Genomic DNA, 17,343 nt, shown 5'->3' on the forward strand with positions numbered 1-17,343 from the left:
TATCACGCAAGATATCAACCTACTACTTAATAATTCGACAAATGACAACTCAGCCATGTTTTCCGAGAAGCAAAATCAGCGGTTGATTGGATAGTTAATGTTGATCATTTAATTACTTCTTCTTTCATTTTCACTCCTTATAGTAATCCTTCTATTTCTTTTACCCCTATAATTGATACACTAGTAGTTCCCTTCGATTAAAATGCCTCCTAATGTTATTATGTTTCACCTTGAAAAAAAGTAGACCTGATCAAATCAGCCATGCTCGACCCGTTTTTTTTTTTGCGGATTTTGGGTAGATTCTTTTGTCCCGCAGTTGCGCTCGACTTGTTTTTTTGCTTTGGGCAAGCCAAAAATGACTTATCATCTATTTTTTTTTTTTGCACGGCCTGATTTTGGCCCGAAACCCCCTCATTTTCCCCGAAATTTGGTCTGGTCCGGCTTGACCCATGATGACTCTTTAAAAAATAAAAGCCAAAAACAAGAGTAGGAGATTACCTTATAAAAAAAATCTTAATAGGAAAAAAAAAAAAAAGAGAAGAAACATACTAGAAAAGAAGAAGTTTGGTAACCCTAACCCTCGAAAAAATTCCAATCCGTAGAATTTGAGCTAACCCTCCCTTGCCCTGCCATTACAACTTTACAAGTGAAATTCATCTCTCTCTCTCTCTACATTACAGATTTACAGTCTACAGTCATATTCAACCATTCATTCCAGTTTTCTTTTCTATCTAAAAGCTCGATTTCCAGCATCTTACTTTTCGAGGAAAGAAATTGAAGGATTTTGCGACGAAATTTGAAGGTTTGTTCAGGACTAATTTTACTCCTTTTTCATATTTTTTTGATTTAAATTTTGTAGTTTACTGTTAAATATTTGAGTAAGAATCTCGTTAATTTCATTCACTAGCATGCTAAAACAAATCCAGATTTTGGAGGTTCAATCTCGTATGTATTTTAATGGAGTTTTACGATTAGGTTATTGTGATTTTGAGTGGAATAAGGAAATTTATACATTAACTGCTAGAAATGACATGCATATATTATTTAGTTTGAATGTAGATTTGTGATTAGGTTTATTGTGATTTTGACTGGAACTAAGAGATGTATACATTAAATGCTAGAAATGACATTTGCATATTATTTCTCTGAGTAATTGGTTGAATTACTACTGTTTCGATATTGTAAGCTGCTTTGCTATCGATTTCTCATTTCTCTTTACTTATTAGTATTTTTTTCCCTGTTTCTCTTGTTGTTCTGCGGTCGTTGTTAAAATCGATAGATATGAAGTTAAAATCTAGCCTTTTGCTTGTTTGGGCAGAGTCCCTATCTAATTATCGGAAAAAAAAAGAATTCGATTTGCTTCGTTGTTTGAACCTGTTGAGCATCACCTCATCCTCTTCATTGTCATTCAATTATCTTTCTTGCCTGTCTCTGTTAGTTCTATTGTTCATTCAAGTTTCAAACTCCTTGGTGCCGTAAATCATGGCACAGATTCATTTGAGATTCTTACTGTGCAACTCCTTTTGGCCTTTTAATTGCTCCTCCTTTCTGCCATTATCTTCATTCTTTTTTGGGATGCACCTGGATTCTGTGCATCATCCACAGCTATTTAGCGAGATTACCAGATTAGATAGACAAGATGCCGAGGACGAGAGCCTCTGCAGCAGCAGCTTCTGTTCCGCATACACACGAGGAGGAAAATGAATTAGAAAGGGCCACTCAACCTGAGGAGAAGGTGGATTTGGATGGAGAAAATGATCCTGAAGAAACAATAGAAGAAGAGATTGAGTATGAAGAAGTGGAGGAAGAAGTGGAGGAAGAGGTGGAAGAAGAGGAGGAGGTAGAAGAGGAGGTCGAAGAAGTAGAGGAGGAGGAGGAGGAGGAAGAAGAAGAAGAAGAGGAGGAAGAAGAAGAGGAGGAGGCTCCTGGTGCTGAAAAAGTCGGTGATGCTGACACTGATATGGTTGAAGGGGATGACCAGAAAGAGCATGCTAAGCTACTTGCTCTTCCTCCTCATGGTTCAGAAGTTTTTCTCGGCCGCATACCTCATGATGCTACCGACGAGGAATTGAGGGGCTTTTGTGAAACTATAGGAGAAGTTGTGGAGGTATGTTTCTATTGGTTCATTGTGATCCGCTCTTATTTTTGGTATAGCATAATCACATGCTTATGAATATGTTTATAACTACAGGTCAGGATAATGAAAGGCAAAGAACCCGGTGAAAACAAAGGCTATGCTTTTGTGACATTTAAGACAAAGGAATTGGCTTCTAAAGCTATGGAGAAATTGAATAACACTGTACTGAAGGTAAACCTTAATTATTTTTTTCTTCTTTCCTTCCCTTCCTTTCCGGTCCTCTTATATGAGCAGGAAGACCTCCATGAGTTAGTGTGTGCATCTAATACTATTATAATTTATGTCTTTACATATGCAAATTGATGTTACATGCTATCGTTGATGATGCATATCACAAGGTCTTCTATATGGATCGCTCATGTCAGAAGTAGAGAAAGATAGTAAGAGAAGGAGAGAGAGAGAGACTCTTTACTTGCATTACTAAGTGACCATGATCAATCTTTTTCCAGGGTAAGAAAGTAAAGTGCTCCTCATCGCAAGCTAAGCATAAGCTCTTTATTGGTAACTTACCTAGAGCCTGGGGAGAACAGGAACTAAGAAAGGTGGTTTCAGAGGTTGGGCCTGGAGTGACTACTATCGAACTTCTAAAGGTTTCTTACATTTCCTTTGCTTTCTGTATGTCTTAGTTTATTTACAATTTTGGCATGGTTTATTGACACTCCTGTTGCTGACGTTTACCTGCTATGTATCATTGTAGGACCTACAAAATTCCAGCCGCAACCGTGGATATGCATTCATCGAGTACTACAATCATGCATGTGCTGAATATTCAAGACAGAAGATGTCGAATGCAGGTTTTAGGCTCGGCGGTAATACTCCAACAGTCAGTTGGGCTGATCCTAAAAATGCGGAATCTTCTGCTGCAGCCCAGGTACCTTATTGAGTCTCATTTTCCTATACAAGTGTGAAATTATCTCTGATACTTTCTTGTTCTATTTACCTGCTCAATATTTGATAACATCCTGATCTCTTCTAGCCGATATTTTTGGTCAAAGACATAGCTAGATTATCCATGTCTTGTTAATTATGTAACATATGGGCAGAGTGAAAAGCGCCTCAAGATTCTAATGCCCTAAGCATTGAGGATTATAGCCTCTAGGTGCTTACATAATAGAGCATGCTTCTGGGAGTGTATTGTTGTTTTTTTTTTTTTGTTGAGTTTGTTTAATACAGTGAAAAATCCCATCCTAAGACATCAGTCGTGAGATATTCAGAGTTCTAGATTAGCTTACTTAAGTTACTTTCTTTAAAAATTGATTTTCAATGATCATGTTCTATTAATAAATAGAGCTTCGCTTTCTAAGAGGTGATAGGCTCTCACCTCCATCCTTACCTTTTTGCCTAGGTTCTAGGGTTCTATTGCATTCTTGTGTCTCCTATCTATTAAGATACTGTATATGCTCTAGGTTTGCATTTTTTGATGGATAACTTGAATTACTCTATTAATTGCATCTACTGGTTGGGGAAAACTGTGTTAATTCAACATCATGCCTAGTTGTATTTTGATACTACAACAGTGACATTTAGTTTGTTACTAGCTTTTCTATGTAGGTGTATTTTGTGCGGGAATGATCCACTTGACTACATTCTTGTGTAGATTTGAATGTTATCCTCGTTGATCATTACAATTTCATTTCTGTGCTTTTTGGACGCTCTTTATATTTTACCAATTCAAATTCAAACTAGCTGCTTGGTGGAAACTGTGTGTGTACTAAGTAAAGATATCCTTTGAAGTGTTGCCTCTGTTCCATTAGAATCTACTCATAATAATGCCCCGCCATTTATAATTTCAATTGTTTATTTCAATTTGCTTTCTGTATGAACTGTATGTGGTTTTGGTTGATTATATAGGTTAAGGCTGTCTATGTGAAGAACTTGCCTAGAGATGTCACTGAAGACGGTTTAAGGGAGCTTTTTGAACGACATGGGGTAATAACTAAAGTTGTTTTGCCACCTGCAAAACCTGGCCAAGAGAACAGCAGATTTGGCTTTGTGCATTTTGAGGAAAGGTCTGCTGCTCTGAAAGCTGTAGAGAGCACTGAGAAATATGAACTCAAAGGTACTGTATATGTTGTTCTATGTAGCATGGGTACTTCTTCTAGGTCACGTACTCGTACCCGTACCCGTACCCGATACGTATCCTGTATGGGTACGCGTACCCTTTCCTAAAATTTTCAAAATCTTGCCGTTTTCTGTCCCCGTACCCGAATTCGCACCCGTACCCGTATCCGTCTATGTGCAACCTAGATGTTGTTTACTAGTCTGCTCTTGACAAGTCCCTCTATGTCCCATATCTTTTGAAACAGGCTACTAATTGCTTAGAACTCGGGTTCACTTTTGGGGTTTCACAGGTCAAGTTCTGGATTGTTCTTTGGCAAAGCCACAAGTTGACAAGGTAACACCAGGCACTGGTTATCAGAAATCAGCTTTGCTTCCTGCTTATGGGCCTCGAGCTGGCTATGGTGTGGTTGGTGGTGGATTCGGAGCTGTCGGTGCAGGATATGGTGCTCCAGGCTTGACGCAAGTAAGAATTTCAATTTTATATATTTTGTTTGTGAGAATATGTATTGATTTTATACGATATCTACATGCTTGCAAACTGTAATGCGTGTCTGGTTGGGTTTATGTTATGCTAACCATTTGGAGTGGTAATGTGATTTTGTCAACTGAACCAGTTAAATATGAAGACTTGATTCCAGTCAGTCACGAGTTAGGAGTTAGGAGTTAGGAGTTGCATGACATGTAAACTGGTGAAATTGTCTTGCATGTTTGTTTAAATCGTGAGGGAGACATATGTGACCTAGATTAATATTTCAGATGATTTTAAACCAGTTCTGTGTTCAACTGTTCATTTCTCATGGCTCATTTTTGTAATTTAATACTCTTCATGATGTGCTTCTCTTGTGGGAGGGGGAGTCCTGCAGCTATTGGGATCTTTGTGTTTGAAGGAGTCCTCAGCAATGTTAATTCTGGATATTGGCTGCTAATTGCATATTATGAACTTGCAGCAGTTCAGATTTTTGTATTTTGTTTAGTTTTTCATAAGTGAAAGAGTCAGGTCATCAGATGTATCCTCGTTTGTGGATCTTTGAAATTAGCGTAAGACCTTTAAACCAGTGTTACTCGGACACCTTCATTTACCTAAAAAACGTGGTGTCGTGTCCGACACAACACTTTACTTGGATACTTCATTTTAAACTAAAAACTTGACTTTTTTCTACAAGCCGAGTCGGACACCCGTATCCGAGTAGATACTCAATCCGTGTTTGAGCAACATAGCTTCAAACCATGTTCCTTGTAAAACCAAAAAGAACTGGATAGACCACATGTTTTCCCAAAGTACCAGTTGTATGTCGGATGGACTGGGCTGCGCCTTGATTCTTATCTTAATACAAGCTCTGGTCCAGTTTTTTTAACAAAGAGGAAACACTGTAAATGTTATAGCATAATGTGTAGGAATTTCAAAGTCTTTGCAGTTCTTTGAAAGATGTATTTTAACAGATAATTATCTACATGGAGCTTTTTTTAGCCTTTTCTCTTAGGATTTAATTGATCTGAAAATATAAATTGTGATAGTATTAAAGTAATTGTATTTTGTTCATATTGTCTAGTAAAGGTTGTACGCACCTCGTTTATACTATGCCTCTTAATTAGAATGACATGAATGTCCGGGAAGGTTTCCTGTTTTAGATAGGGTATCCATCCAAAGGCTTGCTTCCGAGACATAAACTTGTGTAGCTGGTTGCTAATTTGCATCTGTTTTCTGTATTACTTGCTTGAATGTGGTAAACGATCTATTAACTAAAATGATCGGGAAAATTCTATTTATTCAAGACCCATTTAATTATCTGGTCCTTCTCCCTTCATATGGGTCAAATTCTGATGTTTATGACTGTTTCTTTCAGCCACTACTTTATGGCGGCAGGGGTCCAGGTCCTGCTGGTATGGCAATGATGCCGATGCTTTTACCAGATGGAAGGATTGGATATGTATTGTAAGTTGAACTGTGATTAGGTCATGCATTTTGGTTAAATATTGATTCGAATAGTTAAATTGTGTTTTTTTGTTCTGTTTCTTTTTTTTTCTTTTCTGAATGATGGGGTTAGTTTCTCTATTACTTCTGCTTTTCTTTCACATAATAAACTAAGAATGATAGAGAGAAGGGAGGGAGGAAGAAGTGCCCAAGGAAATGCCTTAAGTGCCTACGTTTCGAAATTGGACATTACTGCGTTACTATCGCAGTTGTGTAACATTTAATGTTTTCCACAATTCATTTTCCTACTTTTCTTTCGCATGTCTCAAATGGCAAGCTGACGAACCAGGAAAAATATCCATGAATTTAGGTAGTTCTCTAAAAACTTCTAATTTTTCTGAGCAAAGTATTGTGCTCTCTTTTGTCTGCAAGGTTGGTGAAATAGGAACCCTGAGCTGCACGTTCCAACGATGCATGCCTTTAGTAGCTCTCAGGTCTATATGTGCAAAATTATTAGGAATTTGGAAAGGAAGAATTTTGAAATTCATTGCAATAGAAAACTCACCCTTATTTGACAATGAAAATTCTCGTATTCTGGTGCCTAAGAGCTTTCATCATTTCTTGAGGAAGTTAGAAAATCTGTCAAAGAAAGTTGATTGATTTATGGTGAAATTCAATTGTGCTCAAATATTGGTGTATGGTATTGATGAGGATCCAAGTCCATGTACCATCCTCTACAAAATAATGGTGAGGGATAGAAAAATAGTAGAAGAAGATTTACTTTTCTTTTAGTTTTCAAAGATTTAATATAGTAGGTTTGTTTTCGTGAGGAAGTTGTTTGACCTGGAAAAGACAATAATATTGGCCAAGGATGTTCTTTTACCTAGAAAAGATTGTTTGGCCTAGCATTGGGAAAAGAGAAAAGGTGATAATCCCATTCCCGTGTGAAGGGCTAGTGGCGAATTGAAGTTTCTTTTATTTTCATCTTTTGTTTTTGGTTAGGGGGAACGTGAGTCATTGCTTGTATCTGATACTTGGTAATGGGAATTAAAGTGTGTAACAAATGGAGCACATTGATGGTGTTGGCCACACTGTTGCAGGATAGACTGGAACATTGAAGAATGGGATACAAACTTTGAAGAAAGTAAGTTTGTTCTAGGTTTGTCAAGGTGTAAGTTTGTTCTAGATTTGTCAAGGTGGTTATAGTTGGTAATTAATTGAGTGATTATTATTGAGATATTAGAGGGCAGAGGCTCACCCTTTCGAGGATCGTAAAACATAATAGCTAGCTGTAGTTTGGGGCATTCCTGTGTTTCTTTGTAGTAATATTGTTAGTACTTTTTGTGGGTGGAGACTAAAGTTAGATGCTATGAACTGGCATAGCTATGGCAGATTAATGGAATTGATTCGAAACTAAAAATTGACTTCAGAGTGATTATGGGAAAATCACAGAGAATAATAGAGAAACTTCAAGCTTTCGAGAGGCTTTTCACTCTCCCCAGAACTAACTTAAACTCTCAGCAATATTTTCCTTGATCTCTCTTCCTAGTTCCTACTCTTCTCTATTTGTAGAAAACTGGTTTTCTTTTACTCTCTCTCACATCTGACTAACTCTCCGGGATTTTTCCCTTAGTCGCGACTAATGCAACCGTCTTAATTACCCTTTTCCCCAAATATCAGTTCATTTTATTGCACTAGAGTTTACAATTAGAGAGATCAATGGTGCACATACGTGTAAATTTCAATGAAAAAAAGAGGTTCAATTACTAAATTGATTTCTCTTTATCCATCTGTTAGCAAGATTTCCATTATCAGAGGGTGTTATTGTTTACAAAATGTCAGTGGACAGAATTGCTAGAGTAATGAATTTGGATTAGTTGCAAGGATGTGAAATGAGAGAACTCTTATCTGACTTATTTATTAGTGATGTCAATGTCCAATATCTGTGTGGATATTTTTTTTAGAAGTGACTTTGTACCTTATTGGGCTATTTTGATACCACGTGCTTTATTTTATATGGAATGAATACTTGATTACAACCTATAAGAGGGGGGGGGGGGGGGGGGGGGGTAAACCTAAGACATGTTCGCCAATGATAATGGAAAATTCATTTTCACAAGAAGTGAAGCAGTAGGTCAAGGTAAAATTTGAGTTCTCACTGTAAGTCCTCAACTTTTTTGCTTCCGTGAAACAATGGTTGATGACGACTGAGTGGAAGTACATAGGTCCAAAGCCGTATCTTTAATAATGCTCCATATAGACCATGGTATTTTCCATTGTCTTTAAATTATGACACACAAATTGTCACCTTTAATAATGAGAACAATGCCTCTTTGACACCTTTTCGAAGCGCTAATGCTTCCGCATGGAGCGCATCACCATCACACCCAATTTGTTTGGAGCTAGTCAAGTAGATTGAACTAAGATAATATTGAGATTTTGCTAATTACCATCCATTTGAGAAAACTTTTTACAGGACAGATGCTACAAGGAACAGAGAAACTTTGATTTCAAAATAGTGTTTATTTCGAATAAACCATCAGGTCTACCATATGAATGGTTCACAAATGATAGAGTTCATATTATATGATAGTCTGAAGGGAGAGGGGCACCATTAACTATCAATCCTTTGATTCTAGAACTTTTGAAGTCAGTAGAAAAAGGGTAGGAGGATAAAATGTGGTATTGGGTTAATTGAGAATGATAACTTTAACACCCATTACAACTCAACCTTTTGTTAACGGAATGATTGAGTTTTAATTCTATAAGCTCTCATCTTAATTCTTAAAGAAACCATGATTTTAGAGCAAGAGGTGACGAGAAAGGCATGTTCGAGTAACGCTTTGAGCTTTCTAATCCTATTAAAGTGAAGATTTTGTTGGACAAATTCAATCTATTTGTGGGTCTGATCTACATGTCAAGGGATATTTTCTAGCTACTTTTGTTGATTTTGGCATATTAGAATGATATACGAGCTAAGTCTGTACCTTAATGTGCTAACTTATGACTAAGGCCTATTAGTCTAAAAGCAGTGTCACCTAATTTGTGGTATGAGAACAGCTTAGAACACAATTCACTACCTAATTATGTTGATTTAGTTCATATTACCTTTTCGATTTTGCAATTTGGAAGGGGCTTAGCCAATCAGCGAAGCAGGTAACGCAATTGAAAGTCCTTTTAACACCACATGTCGAATTATGATAATTATCATAATTATGGATGTTCGTGTCCCTTTGTAAATAAAATGAGAGCTTTTTGTAAGTATAATGGCTGAATTAATTGTTGAACAATCTGATTCTCCCAAGTATATAGATTGTCAATCGGCTTGAATGCAAATAATTTTGATCTCAATGAATAGATTGCAACTCGTAAATATATGGAAAGGTGAAAGCAGCTTGTGGGCTTCAACTCTTAGCTTCTTACCAGGTTGCACTTCTTTGAATGTTGTTCAAATAGCTAGCGTATTCCCAATAAGTTTATTGGATTTTCAGCCATTTATATATTTTATCCTTATTTAGCTAAAGTGCTCCAATTGGGTAAGAAAACAACTCCTCCTAGTATGATGGGTTGGTAAAGCTCTGTTATGTTACAATTGAAATCTCTATGATGAAAGGTAATCGACACTTGAAGGTAAGGTGTGTCTTTGGGAGAAGACAATTGAGGGGGAAATTTACTTGCGAAAGAGATCTTTGATTCTTAAAGTAAAGGGTGTTGGGTATTTTATCTTTATTAGGGGATAGGAAGTTGAGAAGGCGTTGGAGGGTATTGTCATTGATGAGTAGAGAAAAAGATTTTGGAGGAGTAATGTGAGGTATTGGGACATTGTTTCCGTTTTGCTTGAAGACCAATTTACACTCCAAATAGATAATTCCTATTGTTTCCTTTTTTTTTTATTATGCCTGATGACCTATCTTACTCTCCAAATAGTCTCTTCATGTGCCCTTTTTCTATTGCAACATTTGGGGCCTTGGCCACACATTTCAAGGAAACTATAATGGTAGTGGGGTTTGGCAAAAATAATTCATGTGATTGGTGGTGGATAATAATGATGGATTTAGGTATATTTAATAAGGGGAACGTAGTCCAATTGAGTAGCTTTTGTGACCAAAAGAGGAAATGCTGCAGTAAATATGAAACTACCAAAATAAGTATTTCACAATAGAAAAAGATAGGAGGAAATATGTTTCCAGAGAATTAGAATTACCAGTTTGCTCTTAAGACACAAAAGAAAATTGTTGGTTAATTCTTTGAGGGTCTTGCTTGACACTTTCTTTTGTGGCCATCTCTAAAGAATACTATGTTACATTCCTTGTCTCTATTTCGAGCTTTATTTGGATTGCCAGAAGTTCTGAAGCGAGTAAATGTGTTTGTGGTTAGCTTCTTTAGGGAAGATCAATACTAATGAGGAGCTAGTGTTTTATTGTGGTACGTACTTCCATCTATGGATAGTATGCTAATGGAAGCAACCAGTTAAGACAAGGCGTGCTAATCCAGCTAATCAGTCAAGTATTTGCACATCTAATATGTGTATTAAGTAGGTAAGATCCGCAGGTTTGGTCTACCTGGTCTAATCAATTGCATGAGGTCTTGTGGCTACTGGCTAGCTCGGCCCCGACTAGGAAGACTGGACGTTTGACTGTTCTGGAATCATAAATTGTCCCATATACCGAGACTAGGAGCAGCAGCCCCTGTGGCCTGGTGCATGGGCAAAATCGGGGAGAACGAATAATGAATTTATTTCTATTTTAGAAACTTTCAGTGTCTTTCGATGTATTCTTGGTCAAGCCTTGTAACTGCACCCCCATTTATCCAGTTACAGGCTTTGCTAGACTAAAGCTGGACGTGCTCTTGTTTGTCTATAGGTCCCTGTTGTTCAGCCTCAGGTTGAAGGGCTTGCATGGCTTGGCCTGTGAGTCATGTCTACAAGAACAATTTATGAATTTATTGTTCTCTTTATTGAATATCCTTTATCACTATAACTTCTCATGTTCTGTGAGAAGTTTCATGTCCCATGAATTTCCTTTTACCTTTTGCTGCAAACCAAACAACTATTCAAATTATCAATTCCCATGAAGTTCTACTTTCCCCATAGTTAATGACCAAACCATCAATTAAATTTGGTAGTTTATAGTGCTATAAATTGATTGGATATTGGATGCCTGTCAAACAACGCTTATTATATCTTTATCTAGATAAAAGATTTATTTTGAATAAGCATGGTATGCGTCCTGTAAAATAAAAATAGGCGTGTTATGCTTGGTTTATATTGTTGAGGACTTTTTAAAAACTGAATGTAGATTTCCTACTTTTGGCAGTAATGTAAATTGTTATACCTAAAGTTAAATTGTTTGTTTTGGATAAATAACCATAAATTCATGTTTATGTTTCTTCTCTGATCTCTCAATATTTTAACAGTTTTTCTGTATGTTACCTGAAGTCTAATGGTTTGTTTTGGATAAATAAGTGTAAATACATGATTTTTTTTATGTCTCTTCTTTGATCTCTCAATATTGCAACTTGGTTGAAGCTAGAATTGTTCTCGGCTTGCCAAACAGGGCCTATATCAGGCAGACAGGCCCAGTTTAGTGTGTGTATAAGAATTGTAACATTACACACCTTGAGCTAATCCATTTCAGCACTTACCCAGCTTAAGTTCAGGATCATTTTTGGAATTTCATAGCGTATAATCTGTTAAATCTAGTTGGTTTTGGAAGGGGGAACATGAAATACTTGTTCTGGGTTCCTCTTTTCACTATGGAATAAATTTTTTGTTCCTCTTGACTTACAATTTTTTTTTGCTGCAGGCAACAACCTGGAGGGCACCCACAGACCCCTCCACAGCAACATAGAGGTGGTGGTAGAGGTGGTGGTGGTGGTAGGGGTGGCTCCTCAAGTGGGGGAAAGCGTAATCATAATAGTGGTCGGGGACGAAGCCGTTACAACCCTTACTGAGATTAAGCTGTAAGGCCCTGCCGTTCAATCTGGATGCCATGACTTGAATCTTATGATATTACAGTTGTAACGCATTTAATTTGTTGGTCAGGATTACAGGATTTATATGCTTGTCAAATGAAATCATCCTGTACCATCTTGTATTCGTTTAATGTCTTGTTTAGTTGTAGCTCGCATGGTCCACAAATGGTGATATGTACTGAAGGAAGTAGATCTATTAACAATAGCTTCTTAAATTTTATGCTCTTTCAAATTTTTGAAATATTTTCTTAGGGAAACGTTCAAAAGATTGTATTATTGTTGCACTAAGCATTGTGGCAGTCCTTAATTATAAGTCATAACCTTTACAAAGTTGCTTTTTTTAGGAAGTTGTGAATAAAGAGCTTATTTTGATATTTCTTTATTGATTGAGTGGTTTGGATGTACTACATTAGAGTTATAATGATGTATATGTATAAGATTCTTTTGGTCAGATATGGTGTAAGCCGACTATGTTTGGCCCCGCCCTGGCATGGTGTGAGACTGCTTTGGCATGATGTGAGAGACGGTAGTGGGCGTGCAAGGGGAACCAGTTATGGAAATAAGCACGACCACAACGGGCGGAACTAGTATGTTGGCTTGTTCATTCAAAAGCAAAAATGATCCCTCTGTTTTTTTTTATTTGCTACATTTAATATCTCTTATTTTATTTAATTAAAATTACAAAAATTTAATATATAAATCTACACATTGAGACGAATCTAGCAAGATATATGATAATAATTTTATCTATAAAAAGATTAAAATAATCCGTTAAAGTTAGTGGTTTCATTTTCCAAAATAAAAATATAGCAAATAAAAGAAACCGCTGCGAGTATTAGTAAACGTGCACGTGCTATTAAGTTCTTTTTGACTGTTGAGAAGTAAAAGTGTAAAACTTGCTAATCCCTTCTCAGTTTGCCCGCGTGTAGAACTTATGAATTGCAACCTTGCTCTAATTTTCTATCATTCTAACTTTTCTGATAGTAAAGGCTAGCACTACCAATTTTGGATCTCCCGAATATCTCATAGAATGCAAACCCACAAAAGACCACAACTGATTTGGCCAAATCTTCCTCTGTGACAATTGCAGCATCACTACACTAACCGTCAATGATGCTTGCTTTTTCCTCGGCCGAGGGACATTTTCTTTCGCAGTTGGTTTTCAACGTTTTCATGCAATCAGAAGAATTAATATACAGGGTTCGAGTTGCTATGGAACAAAAAATTAAGCCTATAAGGTGTAATCTAGGAGTTGCCAAAGAATGCGATTAGTCGATTACAGACTTGGTCATATCAAAGTTTGGCAACTATGCTTCTAATTAGTGTAAAACACAGAATCAGCTCTAAATCAATAACAGACACCATGCAAAAGGGTGCAAGTTCCCGAATTTTATACAGAACCATTTGAACTTAGCTCTAATGTGTACTAATAATTCTTCTAAAACAGTGGCTTCACAAGAATTATTCACTGTTAAAACATCTACAGCTACACGCGTTGTCCATTTCTCCTTTATTCAGATCCAGGAGCTCTGAATTCTCTTACAGTTGCTCCCGTATTATCTCATTGAGGAGTCCAGACAACTCTGCGCAAAAAGCATCAAGATTGACGCAAAGAGAACACCGAAACATAATTTACCTGCAGAAAAGCCAGATACATCATTGTCAGGCGAGTGCTTTTCCCCTTCTCTTTCTCTTTTTGAGGGGGGTGGAAAGAGAGAAGAAGAATAGAACAAAAAAAAAAATCGGTATGGCCTCTTTTAAAGGGTTCACAGTTGATAAGTCGTGAGCAGCCATCAAAGAAGAACGAGAATATTGCCAACAACCAAATGTATTACTACCTAGACTCGATTATTGTACTTCCTTTCCATTCTCTTTTTGCTAGTCTGTTTATAAGTAAACAATAATCCACTGCAAATAAAGTGAAAGACTTGAGGGTGAGTTCAGCACAATTACATTAGGAAGATTTGAGAGAAACTACCTTATAAAACACACTTTTTGCAAGAAACTACCTTATAAAATTGTTTTGAGGCAAAAAGATACCAATGGCCAGATTATGGTGAATTGACTGTTTTCTAACGTTGACCCACATGTCCTTGCAAATCATTATTACTTCGCTCCTTTCTAGTCCTAACCGTCTCATCTGTTCCTTTTCCTCTGATTTTCACTCGCATACTCACCAACACAATCACCTCAGCATTGCAATTACTTTCCTTGCTGTCCTCTCTTACAAGCATCAGCCTCTTAAATTCAGACCCTAAAGTCCAAACTGCTTAAAACATTTACATCGAAGTTTACTTTCCTAAGGCTAGGATGAATTTCTTTTCTAAAAGTGCTACTCCAATTTTCTGTCAGGAAAGCCTTTAACTTGAATGATGCATAACTGCATCCTAAAAGTTAATTTACTGTTTTGACAGTTTAAACCTGAATGATGCCTCATTTACCAGAATCACTGAAAAAACATAGGTTGCAGGCATGACTTGGTAAGAAGAACTCAGAAAAACAAAAGAAAGACTTTATCAAAGCCACCACAGCATTAAATAGTTAGCTTAAATTGAAGTGCATGGCATCAAAACCAAAAAACACTCAAGATGGGAATGAAGGAGAATCCCTTAGTTGAATACTTGTATTTTTCCGAGTTAATAACAGACATAAAATTATACTGGTTGATTTCACAGGAATGCAAGACGACCAAAAGTACCTAAAGGAGAAATTACTTACAGGATTTGTCATACATTACATGAAGATAGAAAGATCCTGGGGCGGATCAATCCAAATGCTCTCAAAAGGATCCTGCTCTCCCCAGTCATGAAATTGCTTGCGAGGATAGTATCTACAGTCCTTCAGGGAATATGATATGCATCGTTTTCCATAAAAACGAACTTTAGAAAAATAAACACTATTCCTCATAATTCCAGGGAGATCAGTTCTTGAATGTGATGAAAGAAAGCTTGCAAACAAAGTAATCCCATCTAAGGTTTTTACTTCTTCCCACACCATGTTTGTCTGATCAAGTTTAAATATGATGGGGTAATCACTACAGCAGGTATAAATCACCAGAATGTCTCCACCATGTTCCGCCAGGAACTTGCCTTTCCACCAGTTTTTGGTAAAAAAGTTCTCTGGACATCTGGGAGGAGGCACCACCAGGACATTCCAGGTAAGCTCTTTCGGATCAAAAACCCCAAGCCATCCAGTTAGACTAAGACAATAAAATTGCCCATCGGAGAAAACCAATTTGTTCCAAATACTACTGACAAAAGGCAGGCGATTCTGGTAATTGGCGGTTAACCATTCTGTTGCCCCTGGATGACAAGTACTAATAGCAACAACTGTAGGGCTAACATGCTTTACTGTAAAGACTACGCAGCTAGGAGATGTTGGGTCACAAGAGAAAGCAACAATTTGACAAGTGATTTCAAATCTAGGCAACTTAATTAACTCCCGAGAGAAGGGGTTAAAGAAGAAAAGGCGATGAGTTCTAGGCCTGTATAACAATAGCCAACCACCTTTTGTGTAACAGACTCTTGATCCATACAACTCTGGTAATTCAATAGAATAAGTCTTGCGGTTCAGAGGATCATAAAATTCATACAAATCGCCGAACTTTGGAAAATACATAATCCAGGGGGGCTGGTTTACTAGGCGCACCGAAAGAGCAACTGAGTTCCATCTTTTGCAAACAGCAGAAAAACGAATGTTCTCCCTAAGCGTCAAATGACACAGAATCAATTCCAAGAGTTCTGCGGGAAGATCGGACCATGATGGCAGCTCCTGCGTATCTTGCTTCACATCAACACAAGTGTTTCTGTCATCTCGGAAGGCCGCCGACAACCTATCCAGAATATATTCTCATAAAACTCTCATTTTAAAACATCAAGGACAAGGCAAGCACAAATTCAGAATAAGAAAACCCACAAATGAAAACTTTGAATTAGACCTTGTGCATTTATCCTCTTTCTACCAAATCCATTGGAAACCCAAGACTGGTAAACATCTGAAATACAATAAAAAGCCAAAATGGAACAACTCAATTCGAGTGTATTCATCTTATACATTCCAATCATAAACCCTAGATTGCTATACAAAACCCAATTCAGTTGGCTATTCATTAGAGATCATCAAACTCAATCAACCCACAATCCTAATTTCATTTCTCATGTATAATATATAACAAAAACAAATCAATGAACCCATATCATATGCAATTGAACAAGAACACAAATTCCAGATCGTGAATCATCAATTTTTCAAAATTGAAATTCAATTAAACCCAATTCGAAAGGAATTGACAATATACAATAAACTACTCCAAATCTCAAAAACCAAAAAAACCCTAATTTAAGAAACCCTACAAAAGAAGATTTCTTTTTAAAAAATTAAATAAATGGAAATAAAACATCAAGAAAATTGAATTAGATAAGGTAAAATTTCCAGAAACTTACGATTTGATTCTTCTTCTCTTATTTCCTGCCATAATAAGATAACAAAATAAGGGGAAATGGAGATAAGAGAGGAAATGAGCACACACTTGAGGAGAGAGAAGAATACTAAAGTGTCCAGCAACCAAAATTCAACCTGTCTAATAACCCTTGAGGTTAGGAGGTGAAAAAAAAAAAGAATAAGGTTAAGCTTTTTTTATAATCTTATTCTTCATGTTAAAGATAAAGTTTTGAAAATTTATTAGTAAAATTTATAATGTAGTGTTTATATTTTCTTTGTTGATAATGAGATCATATACTATTAATTTCTGTTTGGAAACTGACTATTGATCTTGTTTAGGAGGAATACTACTACAAGTTACAACAATCGTCAATTAGTATAAATCTCGTTATAAGAAGAGTTCTGAAAGATATAGATTTATAAATTTATGCGATATATTGACATTATCATATAAATAGATCTATTCATCAAATAATCAAATAATCAAATAGAAATAGATAGAGTGAATAATTATGAGGTTATGTTTAACTATGTAGTGTGATCAAGCATGATTTTGTTAGCCAAGAAAGTGTTTTTGATTCCATTAACTGTCATGGTAAATTATGATAGTATGATCAAGCACCTCATTATTAATTGACATACATACAGTTTGAAGTTTTTACAAGTAGGAGGCTACAGATTACAATATTTAGATTGTGTAAAGATATCTATCATAACATGATTTTTTTTGTTTTGTTTTGTTTCTGACAGCTTGCTAACATAAATATTGTACATGGTATTTAATTTAGTTACTAAAGTATTTGAGAATTCGTATAAATCC

The 17,343-nt window shown here is 36.4% G+C and overlaps 2 protein-coding genes across 4 annotated transcripts; one reads left to right on the plus strand and one right to left on the minus strand.

The window, feature by feature from the left end:
- The first annotated feature begins 511 nt into the window (after positions 1–511).
- On the plus strand, positions 512–12,465 carry LOC104898352 (heterogeneous nuclear ribonucleoprotein Q). The gene is made up of 9 exons (XM_010685414.4): positions 512–802; positions 1,606–2,107; positions 2,192–2,308; positions 2,587–2,727; positions 2,835–3,008; positions 3,989–4,196; positions 4,489–4,661; positions 6,043–6,131; positions 11,915–12,465. The coding sequence occupies exons 2-9, from the start codon at positions 1,640–1,642 to the stop codon at positions 12,060–12,062; spliced, it is 1,518 nt and encodes a 505-aa protein (XP_010683716.1). The 5' UTR covers positions 512–802; positions 1,606–1,639; the 3' UTR covers positions 12,063–12,465.
- An 843-nt stretch (positions 12,466–13,308) lies between these two features.
- On the minus strand, positions 13,309–16,685 carry LOC104898353 (F-box/kelch-repeat protein At1g57790). Of its 3 annotated transcripts, none has more exons than XM_010685417.4 (4): positions 16,526–16,683; positions 15,999–16,077; positions 14,802–15,915; positions 13,309–13,719 (listed from the first exon to the last, which is right to left on the minus strand). In XM_010685417.4, the coding sequence occupies exon 3, from the start codon at positions 15,699–15,701 to the stop codon at positions 14,817–14,819; it is 885 nt and encodes a 294-aa protein (XP_010683719.1). In that variant the 5' UTR covers positions 15,702–15,915; positions 15,999–16,077; positions 16,526–16,683; the 3' UTR covers positions 13,309–13,719; positions 14,802–14,816. The 3 variants fall into 3 exon arrangements, with proteins under 3 accessions (XP_010683719.1, XP_048504037.1, XP_010683717.1); XM_048648080.2 differs by having other exon boundaries at positions 16,021–16,077; positions 16,526–16,609; XM_010685415.4 differs by lacking the exon at positions 15,999–16,077 and having other exon boundaries at positions 16,526–16,685.
- Positions 16,686–17,343: the final 658 nt, after the last annotated feature.

This window comes from Beta vulgaris, chromosome 7 (genome assembly GCF_026745355.1).
Source record: "Beta vulgaris subsp. vulgaris cultivar EL10 chromosome 7, EL10.2, whole genome shotgun sequence".
NCBI lineage: Eukaryota > Viridiplantae > Streptophyta > Magnoliopsida > Caryophyllales > Amaranthaceae > Beta > Beta vulgaris.

Coding starts and splice junctions, on each gene's coding strand:
- LOC104898352 (XM_010685414.4), top strand. CDS start 1,640: ATGCCGAGGACGAGAGCCTCTGCAGCAGCAGCTTCTGTTCCGCATACA. Junction 2,728..2,834: donor CTACTATCGAACTTCTAAAG/GTTTCTTACATT, acceptor GTATCATTGTAG/GACCTACAAAATTCCAGCCG. Junction 4,662..6,042: donor GTGCTCCAGGCTTGACGCAA/GTAAGAATTTCA, acceptor TGTTTCTTTCAG/CCACTACTTTATGGCGGCAG.
- LOC104898353 (XM_010685415.4), bottom strand. CDS start 16,557: ATGGCAGGAAATAAGAGAAGAAGAATCAAATC. Junction 15,916..16,525: donor AAGAGAAGAAGAATCAAATC/GTAAGTTTCTGG, acceptor TATTCTGGATAG/GTTGTCGGCGGCCTTCCGAG.